This window comes from Lineus longissimus, chromosome 10, assembly GCF_910592395.1.
Source record: "Lineus longissimus chromosome 10, tnLinLong1.2, whole genome shotgun sequence".
In the NCBI taxonomy this organism is placed as follows: Eukaryota; Metazoa; Nemertea; class Pilidiophora; order Heteronemertea; family Lineidae; genus Lineus; species Lineus longissimus.
This window is the reverse complement of record NC_088317.1, coordinates 3,240,172-3,267,081: the sequence shown is the minus strand read 5'-3', so window position 1 is coordinate 3,267,081 and position 26,910 is coordinate 3,240,172. Positions and strand designations below refer to the sequence as shown.

The 26,910-nt window shown below is 40.3% G+C and overlaps 1 protein-coding gene across 5 annotated transcripts; it reads left to right on the top strand.

Moving 5' to 3' along the window:
- The first annotated feature begins 358 nt into the window (after nucleotides 1–358).
- Nucleotides 359–25,888, top strand: LOC135494454 (phospholipid-transporting ATPase IF-like). Of its 5 annotated transcripts, XM_064782444.1 has the most exons (25): nucleotides 359–539; nucleotides 2,723–2,845; nucleotides 4,367–4,456; nucleotides 6,357–6,437; nucleotides 7,215–7,322; nucleotides 7,930–8,058; nucleotides 8,308–8,537; nucleotides 8,902–9,109; nucleotides 9,495–9,576; nucleotides 9,739–9,854; nucleotides 10,124–10,285; nucleotides 13,721–13,896; nucleotides 14,153–14,295; nucleotides 14,495–14,712; nucleotides 14,821–15,092; nucleotides 15,483–15,639; nucleotides 15,861–15,963; nucleotides 16,776–16,981; nucleotides 17,464–17,591; nucleotides 17,728–17,866; nucleotides 18,198–18,367; nucleotides 19,089–19,275; nucleotides 19,548–19,571; nucleotides 20,138–20,219; nucleotides 22,685–25,888. In XM_064782444.1, exons 1-25 carry the CDS (start codon nucleotides 492–494, stop codon nucleotides 22,699–22,701), a joined length of 3,399 nt encoding a protein of 1,132 aa, XP_064638514.1. In that variant the 5' UTR covers nucleotides 359–491; the 3' UTR covers nucleotides 22,702–25,888. The 5 variants fall into 5 exon arrangements, with proteins under 5 accessions (XP_064638514.1, XP_064638517.1, XP_064638513.1 ...); XM_064782447.1 differs by lacking the exon at nucleotides 19,548–19,571; XM_064782443.1 differs by lacking the exon at nucleotides 20,138–20,219.
- Nucleotides 25,889–26,910: the final 1,022 nt, after the last annotated feature.

The following is a 26,910-nucleotide window of genomic DNA, read 5'->3' as shown; positions in this document are numbered from 1 at the left end:
AGATAATAACTTTTATATTCATATGATATTCGAATTTAAAAATACTTTTGAGCTTTTAATGAACCGCGAGCTGTAAATAAACGATAAATAAATATATATCAAAACTAAACTGCAGACATTACATGTGAAGCCCAACCAAGAGTAAAAATTTGCTCTCTGTTTTATCTGTTTCATGCAACATATACGCAATTACTGCTTTGAAAATGAAAACAAAAGAATTTTTAAATTATAAGTTGTTTTAAAACATAATAGATAACTCCAGAACTATATATCATTTAAGTTCTTTGATTGTGCGTTGTCAGGATGGGCTGCATAGTTTTTGTCCGAGTATCACCATTACTAATGGTTTTTATGCTGGATAGTGATAGATAAACATTGGACGTTTCTGGTCAATATATGTCGGATTAAAAACGGTCTGGGACCATAAATATGTGATAATTCGTGATTTTTTATTATGTTTCTTCCGTGTGTTCTGTTAACCTTTCAATACGATGGGGAGTTTTATCTTCAGAGCTCTAGAAAAGTGCTTCAAGTCGATGGTAGGTTTGTGATCCGAATTTTGGACCGTCCCACTTTTTCACTGGTCAGCCGAACACCGGCTCTTCAGCAATCCGTCTTCACGTACTTCGTGATCAGTTGTTCGGGTCAACCCTTTCAGGTTCAGGTTATGTGCGCATTTTGATACCGAGTTCATGATGTTTACTGTTTATTCTTCATGCCAATCATCGGTCTTTCACACCAAAATATGTTTTTGTAGACGCGAGCCCCGAGACTTACTTGATTTTTGATGTGTCATTTTTTGAAGGTGTCTAGGAGGACCATTTTATTGCACTTGACAGTTGACTGTCTGGAAGGTTTTAGAAATCATATAGTCAATAACTACAAACATGTATACTTTCAAGACAGTTCTGTTCCAGCTGAAAGCTGATTTGCAGATTCAACCAGGAGTCTCAGTCAGTCATTAGACTGAAATATGGTTCTTCCTGTCACTAGTGTCAGTCATGCATATTATTTATTAATCTAAAATTGGAAACAATAAACCATTCATTTCATACACAGATGGTTTTCAATGCAATGCTATGCCAATATAGGACACCAGGCTCACCAGCCAATTTTGTTTTGATGTTGCCAAGCTACAGTCATGAGAGTTTGAATATAATTGACTTCTGTCTGAACCCGCTACACTCAACTGTTTTCAAGGCTGATATGTATTTGTTGACAGTTTGAGTTTGTATGGTGATGAGATTGAACTTATGAAACCATGATGTGTACCTTATTACATACACATCGGATGTATGGAACACTTTATCTACATGAAGTCACCATATCACTTTATCAGTGAATTTAAAAAAAATCAATAACATACAATCTGTTCTGGGAGAACATGTATTATAACGACTTTCATTACACTACCCTGGGGATTACCAGATGTCAGCTTGAGCCCCGACATGCATGATGGAGCCATAATTTTCATAGGAAATGCCAATTCCATTAGTATGCCAGAGTCTTGGGCCGTTCCCTTGGAAATAACGATCCATACTAAGCTGGTTCAACTGCATAAACTAATATGTTATCATTCGTCATTGATCGTAACATGCAGTATCAATCATAATTGAGACTGAGATTATCAGATTCAGAAGAAGATATATAGATTCTATAAGAGTATAAGACAAGCGTTTAGTTGCCTTTGAGACGTTGTTTAGCTGATGACCTTAGGCATGGCACAAAGAATACTGTAGTTTTCTATTTACATGTATACACTCCTATCCTACATCTATCTAGTCCTCACTTCCCTCATTGGCTGTCATACAATGTTGATTGGCCTCATCAGTCCTTCATGTCCTTGTGAAATATGAGATCTCGTCGTTACCGTGGTGATAGCTTGATTACTGGTGGGATAAACTAATCAATCAATAAAAATACCATGCCAGGTGAATATCATATTGATCTAGGTGATTTATTATTTTCTCCATATTTCTGACTGGGTCTGTATGTCTTTTGATACATGTAACTTTCTGTCATATTTCAAACGGATCAGTCTTTTTCTGAACATCGAAAGGAAAGGTTATTTAAAGTCTTAAACACAATGAAACTAGCTACATGGATGTAACTTTCCCCTATTTTACCTTACATGTTCATCAATATGTGTCTCATGAAGATGACCAGCTACCAACATTGGATGGGTGGGGTATGAAAAATGCAAACAGTTGCTATGGTGACGCATATACAGTTTCCTGTCTGAAGCTTTGTAATTGCTCAGGAAATTACAGTTTATCAGATCTCAAAGGAAGTGAGAGCGTATTACGTCAATTACGACAATAAAAAAAGGTCATAGGTTGTGAAGAGATGTGTGGCCTACTATAGGTACATGTACATGTACTACCATGACCAAGTATGCATTGCCGTGACTGATGATAAAATGATATTTAGCATTGTTTAGGATCTCTAAATCCAGCTTCTTACATGTTTAAGAAGGCCTTTGGTCTGTTTGCCCCCTACATGCCTTAGACTTAGTCCTTCACACTAGACACAGGGTTAGCCCTTGCCATGGCAGTCGGACGTTCCTTCTATTCTAACATGGCATTCATGCCTGCCCTCTCAGCTCTTCTTTTACATTTTTCAATTTGCCCAGGGCCAAAATGGCTCTGAGATGGGTGCCTGATAAAATTTCGTGGCCTGATTTTTATTCCAGCTCATCAGATATGTTATTTTCTCATTTCAGCCATGTTGTCGGAAGCCACCCCGTCCAGAAAACCGGACTATCTTTGTTGGCAACCAGGCTCCACTGGACGAGGAGGTTCTCATTCCTGAAACGTTCGTTCCCAATCACATCATCACAAGCAAGGTATGAATGATAACAAAAATGGATCATTTCTGATGATAGTCAGACGACAGGCAGATCAGTACTACCTGTACATGTAATTTCACTTGGTAAACAGGTTGGTCTTTGACAGGCTGAGTGACACTTTGGTGACACTTGTCAAAAAGCCTCTACACAAACCACATAGCATATTTCAGTTTACCATTACACTTTGCCTTTGGGGAATTACACATTGTCATGTCTTGATTTATCCAGTACAAATGCATCGCGTCCCGAGATGCAGGATGGTATAGTCACGATTGCATGTAAACATGGATTTTCCTAAAGCTGGTTTTTAGGAGTCTCTACTGACATCTGGATGTGGTTAAATACTCCATCAGTTGATCAGTTGCTTGGCGACTGAATAATAAATTGTTTAGGAACTGGATAGGGTGGCCCTGTCTCATACCTCTTTCTAACCAAAGGACCATTGGTACATTGTCAGGTGTTAATAGTTTAGAGTCGTTTTGTACTTTTCCAGACGGCCCAGTTGTCTTTACTTTGATAGATGAATGGTTCCCTAGGCAACGCAATCACAAACTGAAAGCAAACAATTTACACTCAATTCGCCCAGTCAGTTTTAGTGATTGATTGCATGGATTCATCAACGTTTGCTTCAGTTGGGGACTATCATTGGGCTTTTAGTCCGATGGTGCAAGCTTGTCAGTTGTCCTGAGGGAAGACTTCATTTCAATCCTAGACAGACCTTTAAGGTCCCTCTGTTGCATGGGATGGTGGCTGTGATAATGAATGCCAGTCTGCGGTGTGGTGGGATGACTTCTACGGACCATTTGAAAAAGTGATTGTACATGTTGTAGTGAAAGACTTGAGTTTTTTAACTTGTGAATTTGGTGATACATGTATGCAGGTAGAACACCTGTGTAGGTAAACACCTGTGTCTTCCTGGTCTGTGTTGTGCTATTTACCAAAAAATCATTGTTGTTATTCTATTCTTGAATCAATAAACATGTGGGTCATTCCAATATATGGACACGTAATATTATTATCAGTGAGATCATCTTGAGAAGAGACATGCTTTCCAAAGTACAGAACTATGGAGATGGCATGATAAATATTTGATTGATGTCTACATGTATGAGTCATCATTAAAGGGTAACTCGTGTCAAATTTCACCATATAACGTTTTAGCTGTTTTTGACAAATGACTACGTCACTTTCTAATAAATCGGTAAGGTTTTCGAATCGAAATGCACATTTTCTAGAAATTGATGGTTTAATCCCGCCCGGACGGCTCACTTCGATGCCGTTTTCGTTGATGACGTCATAACATGGACATTTTCGCGGTCGCGGTGGTTTACATTCAGCGATTTTATAATAAATCTAATCAAAAATGGAAAATTTGAGCTTTACATTTGTGATCAACAATTAAAAACGGACGTATTTCCGCAAAGTTGTAAATCACATCATAGTATCACTTTAAGTCTGAGGTTTTCTCATAACTTGTTATAATAAAAACATTTAGCGATGATCCTTTTCTTGTTTTAGTACACAGCATGGAACTTCCTCCCAAAGAACTTGTTCGAGCAGCTCCAACGAATTGCCAACTTTTACTTCTGTTGCATGGGCATTATCATGGTAAGAATCAACTTTCGGCGCCAACTTTGCTACTGAGACTGCATGGAGAGTGAGAGGACGTGTTTTGTTTCTTGAAGAATACCTGGAGCTGGGCCATCAGGGAGCCGGCTAGAACCGGGACGTGGATGTGTGTACCTGGATTGGTTTTAAAAAGCGACCTCCCCAAAAAGAACTTGTAAAAGACAATCACTATGGTCATCAAATGTTCCACTCCAGGACAACTCAAAGTCAGTTGTAAATGTTCTGCATATTGTCCCTGCAGTGTTGTTCCCAATGGAGATTGATTTACATTTTTTGCCTGGGAACACCTTATGAAAAATTCATGCAAAACGTTAGGTATCGACCTGGCTGGAGTAGCCGCTGTTTGTTAGCACAGCTAGTGGCTATTTATTATCAGTTCAGAAATTGTCGGGACTGGGAACGTTATGTATCGAGCCACACTGGAGTAGCCGCTACTTGTTAGCACAGCTAGTGGCTATTATCGTTTTAGTTGTCAGGACTCAGTTTTGTATCAGTTATCTAGACCAATAATGCTATTATGATTGTGAATACGTGTTAATTGATCGTGGGTGGTGGTAATAAATTACTAATTAATAGCTAAGTCAGAAACTGTTCACAAAAAATTATCACCACACCTAATGCATGTAATGCGGTTCCAAAGCTCGAGTTTTCAGCTCAGCGGCCGCATTGGCTTGGAACTCTCTCGGCCAAGGCCTACGCCAGGAGGACACTCTGAACAAGTTCAGGAAGGCTCTAAAAACTGAGCTTTTCAGAAAACATTTCTAATGACTGTCAACTATAGTGGGGAGCGCTTTTGAACATTTTCAAATGGAAACAGCGCTTTATAAATTTAACTTTATTATTATTATTATAATGCTCACTGGACAAATCCTACTTCCATAACTTCCAAATCAGCAGATCACCAAATCAGCATTAACGACATTCACTGTCTCCTGCTAACCAACATGATCACAGAAGAAACCTGATTCACTCCGCTAATAAAGCACAAATTGTCCATCGATTGAGGCTAATAAAAAAGCTGTACTACAGTTACGTTAGCATTGAAACGTGTACAATGCCATGCTGTGTGGATAAACCACACCCATGGTGATCGAGCCTTACATGGTGTTGTAAATTAATATCGTGCAGAGCATGGTTTATTTAGTCTATGGGTGGGTGTGGAGAAGAGCTCCGAGGGTACCAGAGTTATTTGAGTTTGACATGTTTGAAGGGCCAATTTCAACGCAATTATTTGTTCAAAACATCGTGAAGTTGATAATTTCATGAGAGTGCAGAAGTGGGGACAAGAGGTTTTTAAGTGTTTATTTACCTATTTATGTCACTATTGTATTATACTCCCTAGTACAGGAGACACCCAAGCACCCTATGGGGAAGTTCCTTTAAAGAATTGTGGTTGACATGCTTGGCCCTCATTGCGGAAGTTAAGACCAAAGTCAAGGGCGGTTAATCAGCTGATGTGTTGACTGTTAAAGAAATATAACAGCTGGAGACCAGAAGATGTAATCGGCAATGAGTTTTGTAGTCCAATAAAATGTTTTGACTGAAAACACTGCATCATTTGTGGTTGGTGCAGTTGGAAGGTCATCAAGTGCAGCTTTCAGTGCTTATATTTTGTTGTATTCATTAGACCTCTGGAAAAGTACAGTAGAACCTCTCTATTAAGGACACCCTTGGGACTGACAAGTGCTGTCCTTAATAGAGAGGTGTCCTGATTAGAGAGTTCAAATTGAATGGAAACAACCAGTTTGGGACCAAAACCAGTGTCCTTAATAGAGAGGTGTCTGCTAAGAGAGGTTATACTGTACTTTCAAAAGCCTTTTTAACCCCTCAAATTCCATAAACTGGACCGTTTTAAAACTTTATGTCTTCTGTCTTTCAGTTCCTGATCGACAGTCCAGTGAGTCCCGCCACCAGTATCCTCCCCTTAGTATTCGTCTTGTCAGTCACCGCCATCAAACAGGTACAGTATATAGTGGAACTCCCCACACATGATAGTCAAATATTGACTATGTCCTCATCTGACTTCAAACTTTATCCTGGTCTACAACCGAATAAGTTAATACCCAGTCAGAGCTACAGCCTGAAATTTCTTCGAATTCAACCATCTTTGGCAGTGTCAAAAATGTCCTGCAAACATATCATACCTCAATCATCAGATAAATATTTGAGAACCTGCCCTAAAACTAATGCGATATAATGCCTGTAACATCCAAGACCTGCATGCCCACGCTATAATCTGAGCTGACAGTTTGCACACACAGCTATGCTGGTCAGTCCATCAATATCAGCCGTGATAATGCATAGCGTTCCTCAATCAATCGGGTATGGTACGACTAGTGATTCAATACCTGTGTGTTGACAGTTAGCAAACTGTTTGCGTCTGCAACGTTGTAGAATAGCCAATGAATTATCCAAGGGGATAGGAGATTAGCTGTATCATTGATTTATCTCAACCCACAGAGATTGACAATGGAATTGTGGTTTTAGTACAAACTACAAATGATATGAATATTTTTGATTTTTTTTGTTGATTTTTGACCCATAAACGCCCATTGAAATTGGCACTCACTTCATTTAGGAGGAATCAAGTATTACTTTAGGATTTCAAGTTCTTGCCAAAATGGTGGTGCCTATAGTCAACCCTTAAAATCCAATTTCTGATTATGACAGTACAGTAATAGGCCAGGGATAAATCTAGGCAGTTCTTGTGAAATGAAACCTACAAATTGTTTTTCAGGGCTACGAAGATTGGCTACGACACACGGCCGACAAAGAGGTCAACAATCGTCAAGCATATGTGGTCAGAAACGGCGAGTTGATGGCTGTCAAATCTATGGAAATAAAAGTAAGATAAATATGATACACGTATTAGGCTCATTGCCTCTGACGTTGCCTGATTCAGTGCCCACGACGAATGCTAGTCTGGCTTTGTTGTTGGATCCAATTCTTTCTGCCCCCCCTGACCACAACAACCACAGTTGTGTGGCAGACGTTCATATCCTTTGTCAGTGACCCATTAGGAGCCTCGTGACACATATCGGCATATGGGAAGCTTTTCAGCTGGGCTTACCCACTTGGGCTTACCCACTTGGGCTTACCCACTTGGGCTTACCCACTTGGGCTTACCCACTTGGGCTTACCCACTTGGGCTTACCCACTTGGGCTTACCCACTTGGGCTTACCCACTTGGGCTTACCCACTTGGGCTTACCCACTTGGGCTTACCCACTTGGGCTTACCCACTTGGGCTTACCCACTTGGGCTTACCCACTTGGGCTTACCCACTTGGGCTTACCCACTTGGGCTTACCCACTTGGGCTTACCCACTTGGGCTTACCCACTTGGGCTTACCCACTTGGGCTTGGGCTCTTTCTCTGTGTTGTCCGTGTCCAAATGATCAAGGCTCTCCCTGTGATCTTGTGTTATTAACATCCTATGTTCTATGTTCTCCAGGTTGGTGATATTGTGCGTGTCCAAATGAATCAAGGCTTTCCCTGTGATCTTGTATTGTTATCGTCCCATGACAACGAAGGTGATTGTTCCATCACCACTGCTAACCTTGATGGTGAAACAAACCTAAAAGTAAGTGCTATGGAACCTCTGTTTAAGGACACCTCTATCTGAAGGACAACCTCTGTATCAAGGACATCCTGTGTGATGGATAATTTTGGTAACCAACCGAAGGAACAGAATTTGTCAGTCCAAGGACTATCCGTCATAATATGGTGGTTTAACTGGGTAGTGGATATTTGAATTTCAATATAACAGGTACATCAAGTGTTCAAAGAATGCACAGTGTATGCAAAACCTTATTCCTTTCTCTTCTTCCAGACCTTCAACTGCATTCCAGAAACCCGCCAATATCAAAATGTTGAAGCGTTAACTGATCTCCGAGCCAAGATAGAATGTCAGCAGCCAATAACAGATTTATACAAATTCATCGGCAGAATTACTTTATACGACACCACCTCTGGTGGAGCACCGATAGTCCGTCCGTTAGGTCCAGAAAATGTCCTTCTCCGAGGAGCCATGCTGAAAAATACACCTTTTATATTTGGTAGGTTTGCCACATGCATTGTGTTTGTATATTTCTGTCCTCAAAGTAATTTCTGTAGAACTGCTAGTGAAGCTGTTTTGAAGCAAAACATCACATGTACCAAATGAAGACAGCAGGTGAGATAATATAATAATAATACGAGTCTTATATAGCGCAGTATCCAACCATCAACTGGCCGCTCAAAGCGCTTGGGGATATCATATTATTATCCCGGTCTCCACAGAAATCAATTGGGGGTTTCAAGGAGCAACCCCAGAAGGTGCTGACTTGAACTCGACCAGTCGGGGAACTAAGCAGATAGATTGAAATGCTCAAATCGACTAAATCTTGACTTTTAGCACTCATTTTTTTCATATATTTCTAGGTAGTGCAATCTACACTGGCCAAGAAACCAAGATGGCCTTGAACTCGAAGTTCAAACGCAGCAAGTTTTCCCGCGTGGAGCGTCGCCTCAATCAATTCCTCATCGCCTTCCTCATTCTACTCGCTATCGAAGTAGCGGTTTGTACCGGCCTACAGTATTATTATATCCAACAGCCCCGGCCGTGGTACCAACCGCCCCATAAAGATATTAATGTAAGCATAGAGGATAGACGCAGTCGGGTTTATTTGCATTGTTAATCATAAATGTAGGGGTGGATGGCATATCCTTTGTTTAGTAAGTCTGTTTATCATCTTTCCGTAAATCTTTTGTAGTGTGTTATGAGACGTTTCCCGTCCCCTCTCTAAAGCAGTATTGGTTTCTTGGAGATGTAAACGGACAGTAAACAGTAAACAGGACTGGTGTGGCCTCATAGCCTAGTGGTTGAGACTTCTGGCTACCATGCATTAGGGCCCGGGTTCGACCCCAGGGAGAACTCAGATTGTATTCCTAGATGAATCAGGATGGTTTTTAAGGGACAGTCAAATATATCCAAAGAATTGTGTGTGATTATGATGGGTTCTATGTTTTTTGTTTCAGGTTCACACTGTGATAGGAGACATCTTTGCCTTTCTCACTTTGTTCAACTACATTATTCCTATATCATTGTATGTCTCCATAGGTGAGTAGTAAAAATGTATAAGGTACATTTGTAAGGTGGTACAGTTAAAGTCCTGGTACAATTATCCTCCCAGCTTTAGACTCTCGGTGAAGTAGAACTTGTGACCTGTAAATAATGATTTTTTGACATGTGAGGACATTCAACGTGCCTTTTCTGTTTCAGAATTACAAAAGTTTTTCGGTTCAATGTTTTTTGGTTGGGACATTGAAATGTATGATGCTCAAATCAACCAGCCTGCTAAAGCCAATACATCAGATCTCAATGAAGAGCTGGGCCAGGTAAGGAAGAATGTGGGCATAGGCAGGGGATTGATAGCTAGCTTTTTGGTCGGGGGGATGGGCAAAATGACAAAAGAAGAAAAAATTGGGACCAATTCTCTGATGGTGAATTCCCCCCAGAGGGTGAATATTCTAGAGACGAATTACCTGGGGTTGGATTGTCCAAGGCTTATTGTCTGTGGGCTGTATACTATCTGTGGAAATAAACCATTTTGTCTTTTTTTGGCTTCAAAGACTTACGCTAAACAATATCTCTCCTTCTATTTCAGGTTGAATACCTATTTACTGATAAAACCGGCACACTGACGGAAAACGACATGCAGTTCCGGCAGTGTTCAATCAACGGTGTCCGGTACATTGAACACGGTGGGATGCTGTGCGAGAGACCGGATATACCAGGAGTCCAGCCACAGCCGGTCCATAAATTCAGCGTAGGTATTATAAGTTGGCCCACGAACTAACCAGCCATGTGCCTCCTCCTCATCGGGGCGAACCAAAGTGGTCCTTTAACAGTTTTATTTAGGACAAATGATTAACAAACCTGAAGAATTTGTTGAGAGATCGGGAGGGCTGTATTCAAATGGTACCCACAGCATCAAAGTTCTCAAATTTGCTAGAGGGAACAGGGACCAAGGGTAGTGGGAGTAAGGAACCCTCAGAGGTGTTGTGTTCGCTGGTCCACTTGTCCAGTTTCCAAGTATGCTGGCTAAAGCAGATTTTGTTTCTGATCAAAACGTATATGAGAATGCATAGGTTGTTGTAAACGTGTGCTCTGAGGTATGCTTATCACCTTACTTAACACCTCCTTTGATGTATTCTGTAGGTAGCTGGTTTTATTTTAGTATCAACCTTAATTCCCACCTGTTGATATCGTAATGCTGTGGTGCTCTTTCCTTAATGGCTTTTGTTCGATGGTGTAAGTTGAATATTGCCCCTACAAATTCTGTCCTCATCATGAGGGAAATCAAATTTCTGAAAAAGTTAGAGCAAGGTCACAATGCCAACTTGTCACACAGTCTTATGCTTATATACACATTTTGGTTTGGCTCCTTTTGAAAGATATTTTTAAACCTTTTGTGAGGTTTTGGTGGTGATGAGTGAGAGGTCTGCGTGATTGATAAACAACCATAACAATGAAATGTTCTTGCTCTCAGAGATTTTCGTCTCGAGTAATTTTAGGGTTGACTGATCGGTTGTAATGCTGTTGTCTGTAGAATGTAACCTATTACTATTTCAGTGCGACAAACTCACTACGTATGACATTTTAATATCTAAAGATGTTTCTCAACTAATTTGGTGTTTTGGATGCTGATTTCCAGCAGTTGCAATGACTTCGACGAGATATAGGCCAGCTGTTGTTTTTCCCAATTCTGAAACATTTACAAAATGTTCTTCAATTAATACAGAATCTTATCAGTGGGCCTAAAATGGTGCATCGCTGTAAACCACTGTGGTGCACACAAGGAGAAACTTAGAGTCATTGCTTTTGCTGGAAGTCGGTCTGTATACTAGTCTTGAGCTTATTAACCAAGAGTGTCTGCATGTGCAACAGAAATTTTATGTCTTCATCGAGTTTGCTATGTCCTCATGATTTTGTGCTACATTGTGTATGATTGAAATATAGATTTAGGTGCCTGAGGTGTAGCTGTCATACATAGGCATGAATGGGTAGTTACAAATACGGTCATTTTAGAGTTTGAAATGCCTGGCATTCTTTGCCTGTTACCTTGTCTATATGACTCTACTTTCATTAATGTGAGGTCAGTGGCAAATCCTCATGTCAAGTCACTCGTTTGTCTTTATTGCTGAAGAAAAATGTCTGAAAATACCAGACCTTGCTTTGATAACATATTTATCGCTCTGTCTTAAGAAATTGTGACCAACGAAAACTTAGTGATGCTGATTTCCCAAATTCTACTGACCTTATAGAAGTGAAGAGAGAGTATCCCCTGATACATTTGTGTGTAGGATGTGTCCCCTGCATGCTGAATCCTCAATCCAAGGATTTCTTCATACAAAACCCTTTTTTAACTAAAGTTGTTTTAGGAAATTTCAGAAAAACACACTTTTTGTGGTTATAAATTCAGTTCATTTATTTGTATAGAAAACACTTTCAAATAGTATCACACCAACCCAAATATTTTTGAATGTCGATTGCATTTAAGTTTGCGTGTGGATTTACCTAGTCATCAATTGCATGTTGCCTGTACATTTGCAGTTTATACCCTCCTCTGAAAAGGTACTTCTTGCTTTATGATTAGAATATTTCTAGATTTAGATTCAAAACACTTCCTTCCCTTATCCCGAGTTTCCAAATGCACCGCATTTCTTTGCCGGGATATTTTGTTGTGAATTTCATCTCATCTCAGAAATCAGACCAACCAATATTGCACAATGTTGTAGAGTTTTAGATTCATTTTTAGAGTTCCTAGAATTAATAGATTCTTGTGTGAAATGTCAGTTTATCAGTTTTTTAAAATTCCATTTCTCCTTTATTTTGTATAGTCTCATTGTTTATTCTTCCATCCATTATTATCCCCTCGAAAAGAAACCCAGGAATCTTTTCAGAAATTGGGGGAGACACTTCATCACCCTCTCCTCAAGAACTCGGCCCTACCCTCTTTAGAAATCAGAAATCAGTAATTTGTCCAAATTCCAAGAAGCTGTTGCCATTGATACTCGGTTTCCATAGAAACCATTTCCATGGGGTCCATTTGTTGCCATGGTTACCAGTATGGGTGATTTTTGTTGTCCTGCATGCTCAACATCTCGATGTTTGTTTACTTTCCAGAATTTGAATGTTCCTAGTCAGCTAGATGGAATTGATGTAAATATATATGTTTTGGATGAATTTTTTTCCTGTTATGTTTGTTTCTCGATACATTGAAGTAATGCACGTTTCCTTTACTACACAGAGAAGAAGAGACGAGAAATCAGTTATTAAATTTTTTTCACAATCAAGAAATTTGCCACGTCAATACAATGCCCAGTTTTCAAAGTTGTCAAGTTTGGATATTTTTTCAAAATGGCCTGCTCATTTCCCACATATGAATCCGAAAGGTTTGGGTATAAACCTGAACTGTTTACGATGGGGTCTTCTGCACACACCCATGTTTTTCCTAGCTTTCTGCAACTTACACCATTTCCGTGTTTTATGCTACAGTTCCTGTCTTTTATGATATTGAAGTGGTGTGGTGCATAACATAATGCGAGTGTGTGTGTAACTTTTGGCAGTCAACTCTGTTAGTCATATCTAATCAAGCGATGCTCCTCCAGGGATGTAATGTGTTGAATTCTTCCACTAAATATTGCCTTGTCGCGTTAGAAATCATAATCAATTGTCTTGTTGTCATGGCAACATCGCGAATCGCAGCGAAAGCAATCGCTCGATTTTAGCTTAGATTCCCACAATGCAATTTCGACTTTGATATTATACATTCATGTACATGTATATCTTTTAATATTTAATCAAATATTCTGTCGGTATGCTTTCAATGTTAATTCACATTTCTGCAAAGTTTAAGCAATATGCATTTTAAGCCTCTTTTTCTGTTGTCTGATTTGGTTTTGTAGCTGATCTCTTGCACTAGCATTTGAAATGAGTATTAAACAGTCTTTAATGGCTTCAAGGTCAATACTATTAAGCATGCAAATGCAACAAAATTTGGCATGCATTGTATTTGTAGGCTCTAACTGTGGGTATGCTAGTCTCCTGAAGACTATCAGTTTGACCCCTTGGTCCTACCTATAGTTCCCCTTTAAGTTAATATCTGATGTCGGAAAAATCTAACTTCGAGACTTTCCCTTATCAGTCCCTCATTTCAGTCACTTCGATTTTCTTTACACCATTTTCCGTTTCTCTGCAGGACGAGATTATGGAGTTCCTTGAAGTCTTGGTCCTCTGCCACACGGTGCGCGTCGACCGGCAGGAGGTCGTCCAGAATGGCACCTCATATGGCCAGAATCCTGCAGGACAGGGGATGGAGTACGAATACCAGGCCTCGTCGCCGGATGAGAAGGCCTTTGTAGAGGCCTGCCGGAGGTACTTCAATCAAATCAAATCAAATATGATATTTCTAAAGCGCCCAAATTTGGTGAAAAATTTCACCAACTCTCAGGCGCCTTTGAAATACACTCGGTAGTTTAACAATAAGACTTTATGGCCAGACCTTTAATATTCAGTTGATGTCACATCTGTGCAAAACAAGTCAAGATAGGATCCGACATATGATATATTTTTAACATTAAGTGAATTGATATCATGATTATAATAACTTTCCTTTCCTTTGCTCTTCCAGGTATGGCATAGTATTCCACGGTACCAAGGACACGGAGCACGTGGTCAGCTTCAAAGAGGATACCCGTCGCTACAAAGTTCTCTATGTGCTCGACTTTGATGCTAATAGGAAGTGTATGAGTGTCATTATTCAGAACCCAGATGGTAGGTTTATATGAATTAAGATAAATCTCAGAGTAAAGATTTTGTGATAAATCTGTCTGCTTTCATCAAGAAGCAGATTTTGTTTTCTTCAGCTTTTGATGCACTATCTTATTATTGTTGAATTGCCCTCATAGTGTATTCGATGTGTCTCCCAGGATTTGCTTTAATCGTTTTCGATTTTGATTTGATTCATTTCCAGGTGAGATCATCCTCCTGTGCAAGGGAGCCGAGTCCTCCCTCCTGCAGCGTTGCACCTCCGGCACGAAGGAGGCCACGTTACATCACGTTAACGAGTACGCTATGGTCGGTCTGCGTACTCTCGTCATTGCCCACCGCCGCCTGAGTCCAGACGAGTTTGAACATTTCAACGAAAAGTTGACAGAGGCGAAGAAAACATTGGAAAATCGAGAAAAGAAGGTAATATTCCGAAGTTTTAAAATGTCCGAGATAATTCAAGATGGGCGTCCAATAATACCCTGTGTTCTCCAGTCCTCCAAATTTTGAATTTTCCTACGTTATTTCCAGCTGTCTGAGATCTACGATGAGGTCGAGCAGAACCTCCACCTCCTGGGTGCAACAGCGGTGGAGGACCGCCTCCAGGATGGCGTACCGATGACAATCCAGGCGCTGAGGCGGGCGGGAATCAAGGTCTGGGTCCTGACAGGTGATAAGGAGGAAACAGCCGTCAATATCAGTTACTCTGCAGGTCATTTCAAGCAGGGGATGGTCGAACTGAGGCTGACCAAGCAGGAGAATGCTCTGGAGTGTGAACAGCTCTTGAAACAGTTCCAAATGAAGTGAGTTGAATATTATTCCTCTGTTTTGTGTTCTGTACTCTGTTGACACGTCAGATGGGTGATGGCTCTTGCAAGAGCTCTCGCCCCCCTCTCTCAATATCCTCCATGGCAGGGCTCTGGCAATATCCTCCATGGCATGGCTCTGGAAACATCCTCCATGGCATGGCTCTGGCAATATCCTCCATAATGGCTCTGACAACAGTTCTGGCCCCATTCCCTCCAATATCCTCCGCAATCTGTTCCCATCTGGTGCTATCTCATAAGCCTCCTCATTTTTAACACCATCGTCATATTGCCATCCAGTCACGCTACATTCCAGCAAGGTGTTTTAAAGCTGTCTCTAATGTCAGGTGACCAATTGACTTCATTCTGAAATCCTTTCTATTTCAGGATGTCAGATGCCGGTGGAATAGTGGAACACGTCCTCGTCATCGACGGCATAAGTCTTGCTCACGTCCTACACGACTATGGCGACCTCTTTCTGACCGTGTGTCAGAAGTGCATGGCCGTGTTGTGCTGTAGAATGACACCTTTACAGAAAGCTGAGGCAAGTTCAGTCTTACATGATGCTTCTCCTGGGAATTCTCTTGCAAAATACTTTGGTATCCCAAGGTCCTTCTGAGTGATGCATGGTGGGCAAAAGAGCAAATCTTGAGGTGGCAGGATTTTGCTCTTTCGCCCACCCTGACCTCGACTATCTACAGCCATTTGTAGCTGTTATCATTTACATTGTACTTTTCCACAAATTGATCTAACGTCCACTTTCAGGTGGTGCGACTTGTGAAGCATAGCAAAGCCCAGCCAGTGACCGCTGCTATCGGGGATGGTGCTAATGATGTCAGTATGATACAGGAGGCTGACGTCGGCTTAGGTAGGTCATGTACAGCCACTGTAGCGTATTGGCTCAGACTCTTGACTAGTGTTTAAGAGGTCCCTGGTTCAATCCTCACAATTGGTGTGAGACTTTGGGCAGGTGTCTTTGTCTAACTTGCCTCACTCCATCCAGGTGTATGAATGGGTACAGGTGAAAATGCTCCAATTGTAACACTGGTTTAGCAGCTCATCTGAGGTCTACTGTAAAGTTCAGGTTTAGACCTAGTGAGATATTGCAAAGATTTTGTAAAGGCTGTACATTTGGCCACGTGTCAGCACAGCTTGATCTAGCTATTCCGTGATACTCCCCGATCTTGCTTCGCCGTGGTATCTTCAAGGCAAAGTCGAATGGGGGCCCTTTGAGGCAGTTGTGGCCTGACTTGATGACAACTCGCAATTCAGGGATCATTCCTCGACTGTTTACAACTCCATTTCTTCATTCTTGTTGAATGCATGATTTCTACATTTTCCTGAATCTTTGTTCTAGCATGCAATGACTGTGTAAGGTTTAACCTCGGTTTTTTCATGGTGATGGTTCATCTACGTGTGGATGGTTGAGTCTATAGTCACTTTTGTCTCTCATACTTTTCAAATAGTTTAACTCTCAAAATTTTGTAAATCCAAATATCTGCTGCATTCTTAACTTTAAAAGCTTTGTCAATAATTCTTTGTGCAATATTTATCTTGGGTGAAGATTTCTTGAACTAATAGATTACTGTAAAATTGTAAAACCTATTTGAATGTACAAAATATTTTTATATAGCCTCATCGCCCAAGTTAACACAACCCTTTTCTACTCCACATTTACAGGCATTATGGGTAAAGAAGGCCGGCAAGCTGTCCGCTGCAGTGACTACGCTTTTGGACGATTCCGGTTCCTGATGCGAGCGTTCCTGGTCCATGGGCACTGGTACTATGTCCGATTAGCGACGCTGGTGCAGTACTTCTTCTACAAGAATATTGCGTTCATAACTGCTGAAGTCTACTATGCATGTTTTTCCTCATTCTCGCAGCAGGTGAGACATTGTGCTCCCCGGACTTTTCATTGGAATTGAAACACCCTTTGGAATAGGTTGCAACCTCTCCATGTGTCTCCCACCTCTCAGAGTCGAGGGCAAATACCTCACCGAGCAAGTCCAACCTCAGACTGAAGTCCACTTCAAAACAAGGCCCTTTAGGACCGTACATCCAACTTTACAGCTTCTGCACCGTGGTGAGCCATGCCAGGACACACAAAAAGCCATATTCAGGCTTTCCAACTGATGTTGCATCTCTGAGGGTTCAATGTTTGAACAAAAATGCGTCCAACTGACGGCCTCCTCACTGTGGTGAGGCAATGCCAGGTCACCCAAAGAGCCATGCTCAGGATTTCAGATAAATCCAAAAATACGTGCCATTGATCTTCTGTGAAAGAATACTCGAAATATACCTCATATTGCTCTGACATACCCTACTTCAAGATTCTCTCACTAATTCTGATTTTGAATTCTCTTTTCAGTCTGTCTATGAGAGCATCTATCTGATGTTCTACAACACCACATTCACCGCCCTACCTATCCTTGTCTTTGGTTTGTTCGAGCAACACATATCTCAGGAAGCTTTGCTGAGAAAACCAGAGCTTTATAAGTAAGTAGGTTTGCTTTGGAAGCCAGAATATATAATTCATCATCAGAGAACTATGAAACTCACTTGCGGTGTAGTGATTAAGATGTGGGCCGGTTGTTTTTACTCAAAATGTTATGAAATTCTTTCAATTTTTCAGAGAAATTCGAGGCAATTCACGGCTCTCACCAATGCAGTTCTTAAAGTGGAACCTGAACGGACTGTGGCATTCCTTGGTTTGCTTCTTCGGCGTTTATCTCTTGTTTGGGGATGAAGTCAGTATATCTCCCGACGGCAAGGTCAGTTAAGATCTCGTTTTTATGGTGTCTTTTCATTCCTAACCTCGTCGGTTAGGCAGTTTTGTGCGGTTAACTGGTTGGTGGCGAGTCCAGGTATCTGCCAGCACACTTCTGGCTAAATGAGATACTCGGGTAGTTTATTTGTTTTTGATGGCCGTGTGGGGTCAGCTTGCTCTGATATGGCAAGTTGAGTAGATAGGCGCCTGGCATTGCTGATAAAATTTTGAAAGCAAACAGTGTCTCATCAGCCAAATCTGGCTTGCCATTTCATAGGGTGACACTGTCTTGACAACTTTACAAACATTTAACTTCTGATTATACTCTCTTTCAGATGTATGGTGTTTGGAGTTTCGGCACGATTGTGGTCCATGCCGTGGTGTTTACAGTCAATATAAAACTTGGTATAGAAGCATACTTCTGGAATCCTGCTCTACCAATAGCGTATTTTGTAACATGCATTGGGTTCTTTCCACTTATTCTTGTATATAACATTGTGATATGGTAAGTTGTAAGTTACATTGAAATCAAAGTTGTCACGAATACCTGTGAACAAATATATGACATGATGTTTGGGAGATACCGTGGAAATCATCTGTACATGTATATTTTTTACCCACTGTCAATGATGAACATGATCTTTGAAACACATCTGTGTCCAACTGTGTCGGGTGAAATAGACGTTAAGGTCTCAGTTGGCTCTAAAAATAGTGTCTCACAGTGCAAAATGTTGGGAATCCTTTATTTCTCAATTGGTAGTGCAGTGGCCGGCAATAGCATTCCGCGAAGTTACTATTTATAGCTCACAAGGTCATTTGCATAAGATATTGATGACGTTTTAGTCACGTGACAGTCGGACATCAACACTTATTTCTACGCATTTGAGCTTATTTCAAAGTCAATGATCTTTGACCCTGCATTGTTTCTAGCATGAATGATACCAAAGAGTCAGAGAGAGAAATATTCAGAACGATTATGTAGTATTTCCAACACTCGGACATGTGCCAGATTGAATCTAACTGCCCTAGTTAGAAAGCCTGAATTCATTACGAAACCGCATGTTTGTCCGACATTGCCTGTAATTCAGCAATGGGGAAATAGAGGGCAGCAGCTGCAGTGACGTCATCTTCGCGGAATGCAATTCAAAGATCTGTGGTGTGAATCCCAGTCAAGGCAACTAGATTTTTCTGTGCTAATTTCATCACGTCTGACCTTGACTTTCCAGGCCATCTTGGCTGTCCGAAAGTCTCCTGCTGCGCGTGGTGGACACCGTCCTTGCCAGTGGCATCGTCTGGTTAGGAATCTTACTTCTGGTCGTCCTCAGTCTCCTGCCCGATCTCATCATGAAGGCCGTCAAGGATACGTTCTATACTCGCAAGATTGATCCGAGGAAGAAACACTCGATTAATAAGGTGAGCAAAATTAGCTGCCAAGATCTGTGTCAGGGTTAACAATGATGCACTGAGAGGCACTTGCCCCCTTTCCATGGAAGAGCAAGGATCTTTAGGGCGGACTCCCAAGAATCACATAACTTCAGCTAATTTCAGCCCTCAGATGCCAAGAAAACGCATATTTGGTGCCTATATTTCCAAATTTTCTTTTCTTTTCGTGTTCTGAGATGGGAAAGTTTGCGTTATTCAGTTCTGGTGACATAAACATTACTAACAAGTGCTTCTTTTTATAGACTGAATGTTCAACTGTTGCATTAGTAAGTACAGTATGTAATTTGAGTGAAATTCTTTAAATCCATTCAAAATAGAAAAATAGAAAAAAAAATTTTCCGACTGACTTTCAAAATGCTGGGTCACGTTACGGCAAGCAAAAAGTCAATTCAGGTCAGCCCTTCAAGCAGTGGCCTCTGTGTAAAATAACAGCTTTGACCTTTGACCTTTCAGATTTTAGTGATGTTATGTTCTACTATTCTGTGTTCCATTTTAACACTTCTATAACTTCTGAAACTTTGCTCAAGTGTGAGACAGATAATTGCTTGTCACCTCTCCCTCAACTACAGATTAATGAAGTTTCTTTAATCCCTTGTCTTTCTTTACCCTGAGCTAAAATCTCTTGTAAGAATAGTTTCTCAGGCCAATAGAATGTGCGGGCAAAATTTGGGAATGGCGGTCCGACATCATTCTGACGTTATTCCACAGACGTCTTTCTGACATAATTCTTGCAAAATATCTAGTTGACACTCCTGGGGGGGGGGGGGGGGGTGTCTCAGATATCGAGAACTCGTTTGAAAGAAGATTAAATGATTGAAGTTTTATTCTCTAGTTATGGTTTGAATTGACTTGCAATGTCAGGAAGGATTATTCCCATAATCGTGACCTAACAGCGGATGAGGATGTCCCTGAAGGTATTGTACTGACCTAGGATGACTTCTGCTTGGAACATTGGTTCACTTGTAACAGAAATGGCAGCCTAAGATTCACAGTACAATTTACAGTGATTTAGTTGCTAATCAAATGCAATAGGGGGCCACCACATTGAAGATGCTATTGCAAGAAGGTCGTCAAGAGCTAGTTTTGTAAGAATTGAGTTAGTAACAAATTTGACAATAATGTTGCCTTCTCTGGACGTGGTGTGACTACAGTAGAGGTTGACATGACCAGTAAGCCAGTTTTAAGCATTGAACTTGACTGTCCTAATGCATTTCCCATTAGCTTCCTTGTGATTTTGTCCATTCCATTTAAAATAACAAAACAGCACTTGACTACCTTTACAATACTGTCTAGTATCATCTCAACTTTCACATAATTTAGATTCTAACTTTCAGATATTTCGCTTCCTAAACCTGTGTGACGTTCTCTTTCAGCAAGTAAAATCAGCTGTTCGAGGGGGCATTGGCCTGTGCAGAAAACCTACGGCATTCAGAGCAGTCCCCTCTGGTTCTCTTGCAAACAACCACTCACTTGCATACACACTCAGTAATGATTCCGAATCGTTTGAATTTCCAGGGGAAACTTTACGACAGTCGCCGAAGCAAATTGTCCATATCGTTCACAAAACGATCTGGGACTCTCACTGTATCCCAAACAAATATTCTTGATGGATAGGTACAGTAACACTAGTCTTTCTCAAGTTTGCACTGTCTTGTCCAATGTCTTCTAAGCGTGTATAATTGTTGTTGAATTTTCTCTCTTTCGTTTGTTTGGTGTGGTGATTTCTTCTTGTTGTTGTCTATAGCCTGGACTGCTTCTAGTTCTGAAATGTATTATATGCAGAACCACCCCTCCATAAAGGACACCCTTGGGACAGACAAATGCTGACCCTAATTGAGAGGTGTCCTGATTACAGAGGTCAAGTTCATTTGAAATGAATCTCTATCGAGGGCCGACGGGGACTTGTTATGAAGGATTTTGACCAACGGATGCATGACTTTTAAAAAGGATGCATCACGCACATGGACCAGTGCGACTTCACTAAGAATTGAAGGCGTTCAGATAGTTTTCAGGACTTGGTTCATCAAGGAGGACAGAAAAACGACCAGTGACGTATGACACAGAACGAGAATTGCCTCGGAGTCACCAGTGACGTATGACACCGAACGAGAATTGCCTCGGAGTCACCAGTGACGTATGACACCGAACGAGAATTGCCTCGGAGTCACCAGTGACGTATGACACAGAACGAGAATTGCCTCGGAGTCACCAGTGACGTATGACACAGAACGAGAATTGCCTCGGAGTCACCAGTGACGTATGACACCGAACGAGAATTGCCTCGGAGTCACCAGTGACGTATGACACAGAACGAGAATTGCCTCGGAGTCACCAGTGACGTATGACACCGAACGAGAATTGCCTCGGAGTCAGAACACCATGCAAACTTTGTAAAATGCACAGTTTTTTTTCACATTTTTATTCACATTTTTTTATTCAAGTTCATCATCCCTCTCTAATCATTCTAACCACCAATCCCGATTGCCGATTATGAAATCACGCCTCTAATTTTACGCATTTTGCTTTTTAGTTGTGTAGCCTGCATGCTTGTAGACCTTTTAGTTAACATTTTCTCTCCAAAATTGCTTCTTTTAGATTTATAGCTCAACTGCTACCATATGAGGTCATGGATTTGAAAGTAAATTTTATATGATTCTTGTTATGTTGTTTGTTGTCAAAGGCTAACACCGCTCCTCCTCATTACGCATGTATTTTCTAGTGGCACATATAAAATGAAATAAACATTAGCGCAGCGCATTTGATAAACACGTAAATTTATCAAAACCTGGCATTTATGCAATTGGTTAATCAGTCCACGTGATGGCGTTGTTCAAATTTATATCAAAATAGTATTCACACAATGAGAAAATTCAAATTCAAATTCAATTTGTAACTTTTTGAAGGAGCAGAGTTGGCCTTTGATATGTTAAAACATTTTGCAGTTCTGTTAGTGTTGTTATTTGTTCATTTCTTTCCGTTAATTTAGGTCTCCTTGATATTTGTCAAACCTAGTTGGGTATTGAATCCAATTTGATTGAAGTTGGCTCCAAGCATTCTCAATCCTATAATAGCTAACTCATGTAACCTTTAATTCACTCTGAGGATGAACCAGAGGATGATTCTTGAGTATGTACCGGTATTCTTTTAAAAATCAAAGGGTTTACAACACACAGGGTGTAAACTGCCTCTAAAAAACTTCTAACTATAAAACCAGTCTTTGAAGGGATAACCTTCATGGACTTCTGGTTGGCATTTTTGGCCCCATCACTGAAATATTTACTTAAAGCACAAAAGCAAACCCACACACGTGTCACATGGGGCGATTGAGTCCGCATTTTGTTACTGTGTTAACATCTGTTTAAAAAATCTCTTATTACAGGCTCGGGGACAATCTGAATCGAGTGAGTTTTCACTTCTGAAATTTGACCCACCTGCACAGTTCCCGGGACCAACGTATGGAGATGGTTCTATCGAAGTCTATCTGTAATGATTGGAACTACATCAAGGAAATTACCAGTCGTGCAGCAGCTGGGCGTCAAAACATTCCAGAGAGGTAATCGATGGGTTTGGTATTTATTGCTGGTCGCAGTAATGCCAGATTTTTGTTGCGGGCAACTGTGATCGCCCTGCGGATGAGATACTTATGTCTTACATGTATGTGATAATAATCAGAGGTCGTTGCAGACATCTCTTTAGGTGGTGACATCTGTCGTCCAGAATGTAAACAGTAGAACCTTTCCAATAAGGACATCATTAGGACTGACGAATGCTGTCCTATTAAATGGCCAGGAGTCCTGATATCAAAATGTACAGTAAATTGCATGCTATACAAATTATAGGAAAAATTATTTTCCGTCCACAATAACCATTTGGTATACAGTATATAACACATCACATGTGCTAAATATTTTTTATATGTAATTGTTTTTGCGCAGTTGATTTTCAGAGCATGATTTTTATTGATTTTCTTATATGAAATCCATCCAGTACAGGCCGCTGAATTATGACAAGAACTTTTGGAATAGATTCAATATTTTCTTCTTTTATACCAGTGTCATCAGCAAGTTTTGAATACCCAGTTATAGTAAGAGCTCTTCTTCTGAAAGTTTGAGAATTTTTACAAATTGATATTATTTGCAAAATTTGCAAAAAAATGCCCACGAAAATTTGGTGGGTTGCAGTAGGCCTTATCACTTAATGCCTGTTCGGGCCTGGGAAACTTTCCATATTAGGCATAGGGGTTCTTGTTGTAAGAAAGATTTATTATAATTTCTGATTAAACATATCAAAACCAAAATCTGTAATTTGTTGCCATCATTTTAAAACCAATGTTAGATTTATGCATATCATTGTTTTGATTTAAATTTGAAGCACAAGTGTCGACATCGTTAAAACCATATAAAATATTAACATGTATGTTGTGGTCTACTAGAATGAAATGGAGGTCATCAATCCAGATTTACGTGTCTTTTGTGGTTTGAATGGTACTTTATACGAAGTACCGACATGTGACAATTAAAGTGTATAAAAAATTCGGTGTAATTTTGTATTGTGTATAAGCCAAGTGCCTTGAATCCATGAAAAATTTGATTTTTTTCCTCTGTGTATTGGACAAGTCCATCGTGATACAGGGTGTTTCAAAATATTCGAGCTAAATGATGCAGCTGCTCTGTTGGGCTGTGGAGTAACATTTAGATGCCCGGTAATTAAGGTCCATGTTGTACTTTGTTTTTCATGGAACACCCTGTATACTCAATATATTTTGTGCCATCGCATATTTCAGCACATATCAGACTTTTGTATTAGAACATAATCAAAATTTTGATGAATATTTCATAAAGGAATGAATTACAAGACAGTGTCACATTATTGAACAGTCAGTTCAAAACCGTCACTTCAAACCTTTTCTGAAATTTGTGTCAATTTGTCATTTACAGCACTTTGGTCTACACCAATACCAATGAGCTTTTTATAGCTAATTTGACTTTTGGGTGATTTTTTGCGTTAATACACCTTACTTATTTACATTTATCATTAAATGTCATTATTTTTGCTCATTTGTCAAACTCTTCAGATTAAGCCTAATGTTACGTTACGTTAGGTCGCGTTACATTACATTAACGTTACAGTAATGTGTGAAACGTCTTGATTTTGCACCTATTCACTGTCTTTCCCTGTTCTGAAGAGAAGCTGCTACATGTATGCTTGTGCATATGCACTGTATATTTTTTGTATTAGTTATGTTATTATGTTCTCTTGGAGTTTACACTTAGATTAGGGCATTCTGTTTTATTATTCAAAGATTCTTGCACTACTCATAACTTCGTTATACTCAAAACCATTAAATTTTTGTTTATTTGCTCACGTTTGAAGACTTGATTGTTTTGTTATGAATTATGTTACTATTAAAACTTAACCTGATTTTACACCAATGTACATGTACAGACAAACTATGTAGAAATCATGAACATACAATAAAGAAATGCGAAAAACAAGTTTTCTATAACATATCTCGGGTCTTGCGCACGTCCAGTACTTTAACGAGGTACACCACATCGGTATGCCGAAACCCCCTTACTTTTGAAAACCTAGAACTTGAATGTTTAACTTTTTATTTTGTGAGCTAATTTCACATTATGTGCTAAATTGTTTATCAAATTCTTGCCTCAATTGTAAATTTTTATTTAAAATGTATATTTCGTGCACGCCCAACATGAAGAATTAGCAACCGATTGCGTGAGGTTTGAATATGCAATCCCAATTTTCGAGTCAAAATGCTATCCACTCAACCGAGGCCACATGAAGCTAGCCTGCTGAAAGCTCTCTCTCATCACTGTCATTCAAAGTTCTCCACGAGTACTCAATTGGTTGATTTGATTGGAACACTAAATTCAAAGTTTTGAGACATTTTTACTGTATATTTTCAAGAATTTCAGGAGGCAAGTTAGATGTGGCTCGAGCGTGTGGATAGCAGTTCGACACTGTTATCGGGATAGCATGTTTAAAGTCCCATGCAATCAGTTACTGAGACTTCAGGGCATTTGTAACTATCCTTCACTGGACCATAACAAAATGACTCCACCGCGCACTATAAAAATGTAATTTAGCAGGCACTTGTATGAAGACTGCTTCATATGATAATGCTCTATGTATATAATACCATGCCTGGCATTTGATTGCATATCTTCACCGATAATTTTTGTTCTGATGACTGTTGATGATATCATATCATGATGTATATTCTATATTCCTCGCTATTTATCGTCCGCTTGTGACTGTGCCCTTGCTTGGAGACCAATTAAATTAATGCACCCTTCAAAATACTGTCACTCAAAAGATAATGAGTCACAAGGGTGAACATTTGGGTGAACAATGTTTTGTCTGGGAATTCTCAAGTACTTTCCCTGTGATGGGGTGTACTGAAATTTGTATTGGTTTCCAAGAGCCTTCACTTATTGAGCCTGCTTGGCATATGAGCTGTAGATTCATGTACATGTACTCACCTACCGGTATTGTAAATATGGTTGAATGTTCAGATTTTATCAAAAAATCATAGACAATATTTTCAATAAAATAAATTTCAATGAAATATGTGGTTTTCTACACTGAATCTTTGTCTTTGAAACCCTTTCCCATGGTCATTGCATTCACATCCATTCACTACGGACGTTGTCACGATTTGTGCCGACTCCAGGGACAATTATGCAATCTCAACGTCTTCATGGCAAGGCCTCAGTTCACAAGGCCTCAAAAACCCTTTTCTGTGACATCCTGTACATAGGCAAGAAACATTGCAGCAGCATGACCATCTGATGATACCAAGCTAGGTTGTGACAATGTCTCCATGTAAGGCCCATGAGGCTGAACAGATCCTTTTCTGAGACATCCTGTATATGGCAAAACGGCTTACAACAATATGTCCACCTGTTGAACCAGCGCTAGCTTGTGACCATGTCCCTATGTCCAGTCCTCGAGGCATTACAGACCATTTTCTGAGGTTGTGACCATGTCTTCGTGGCCAGTCCTGGAGCGGGCTTAACAGGTCCTTTTCTGAGACATTCTTTAGGAAGACGATTGAAATAGTATGGCCAGCTGTTCAGCCAGAGCTAGGATGTGACCATGTCTTCGTGGCCAGTCCTTGGGGAATTACAGGCCCTTTTCTGAGACATTCTTTAGGACGACGACTAAAACAGTATGTCCAACTGTTCAGCCAGGGCTAGGCTGTGAACGTGTTCTCGCGGTCAGTCCATAAGGCAATACATATCCTTTTCTGAGACATTCTTTAGGACGACGATTGCATCAGTATGTCCACCTGTTCACCCAGAGCTAGCTTGTGACCGTTTCTCTATGTCCAGTCCTCGAGGCATTCAGATCCTTTTCTGAGACATCCTTTAGGACGACGGTTGAAACTTCACCGAGCTGGGTTGTCTTCACGCCCAGTCCTTTAGGCAATACAGATATCCTTTTCTGAGACATCCTTTAGGAAGACAATTGCAGAAGTATGTCCAACTGTTCAGCTAGAGCTAGATAAGACCATGTCTTGGTAGGCTCTTGTTTTTCTTAGATATCTCGTATATTACAAGGAAGATTGCGACAGTATCTGAG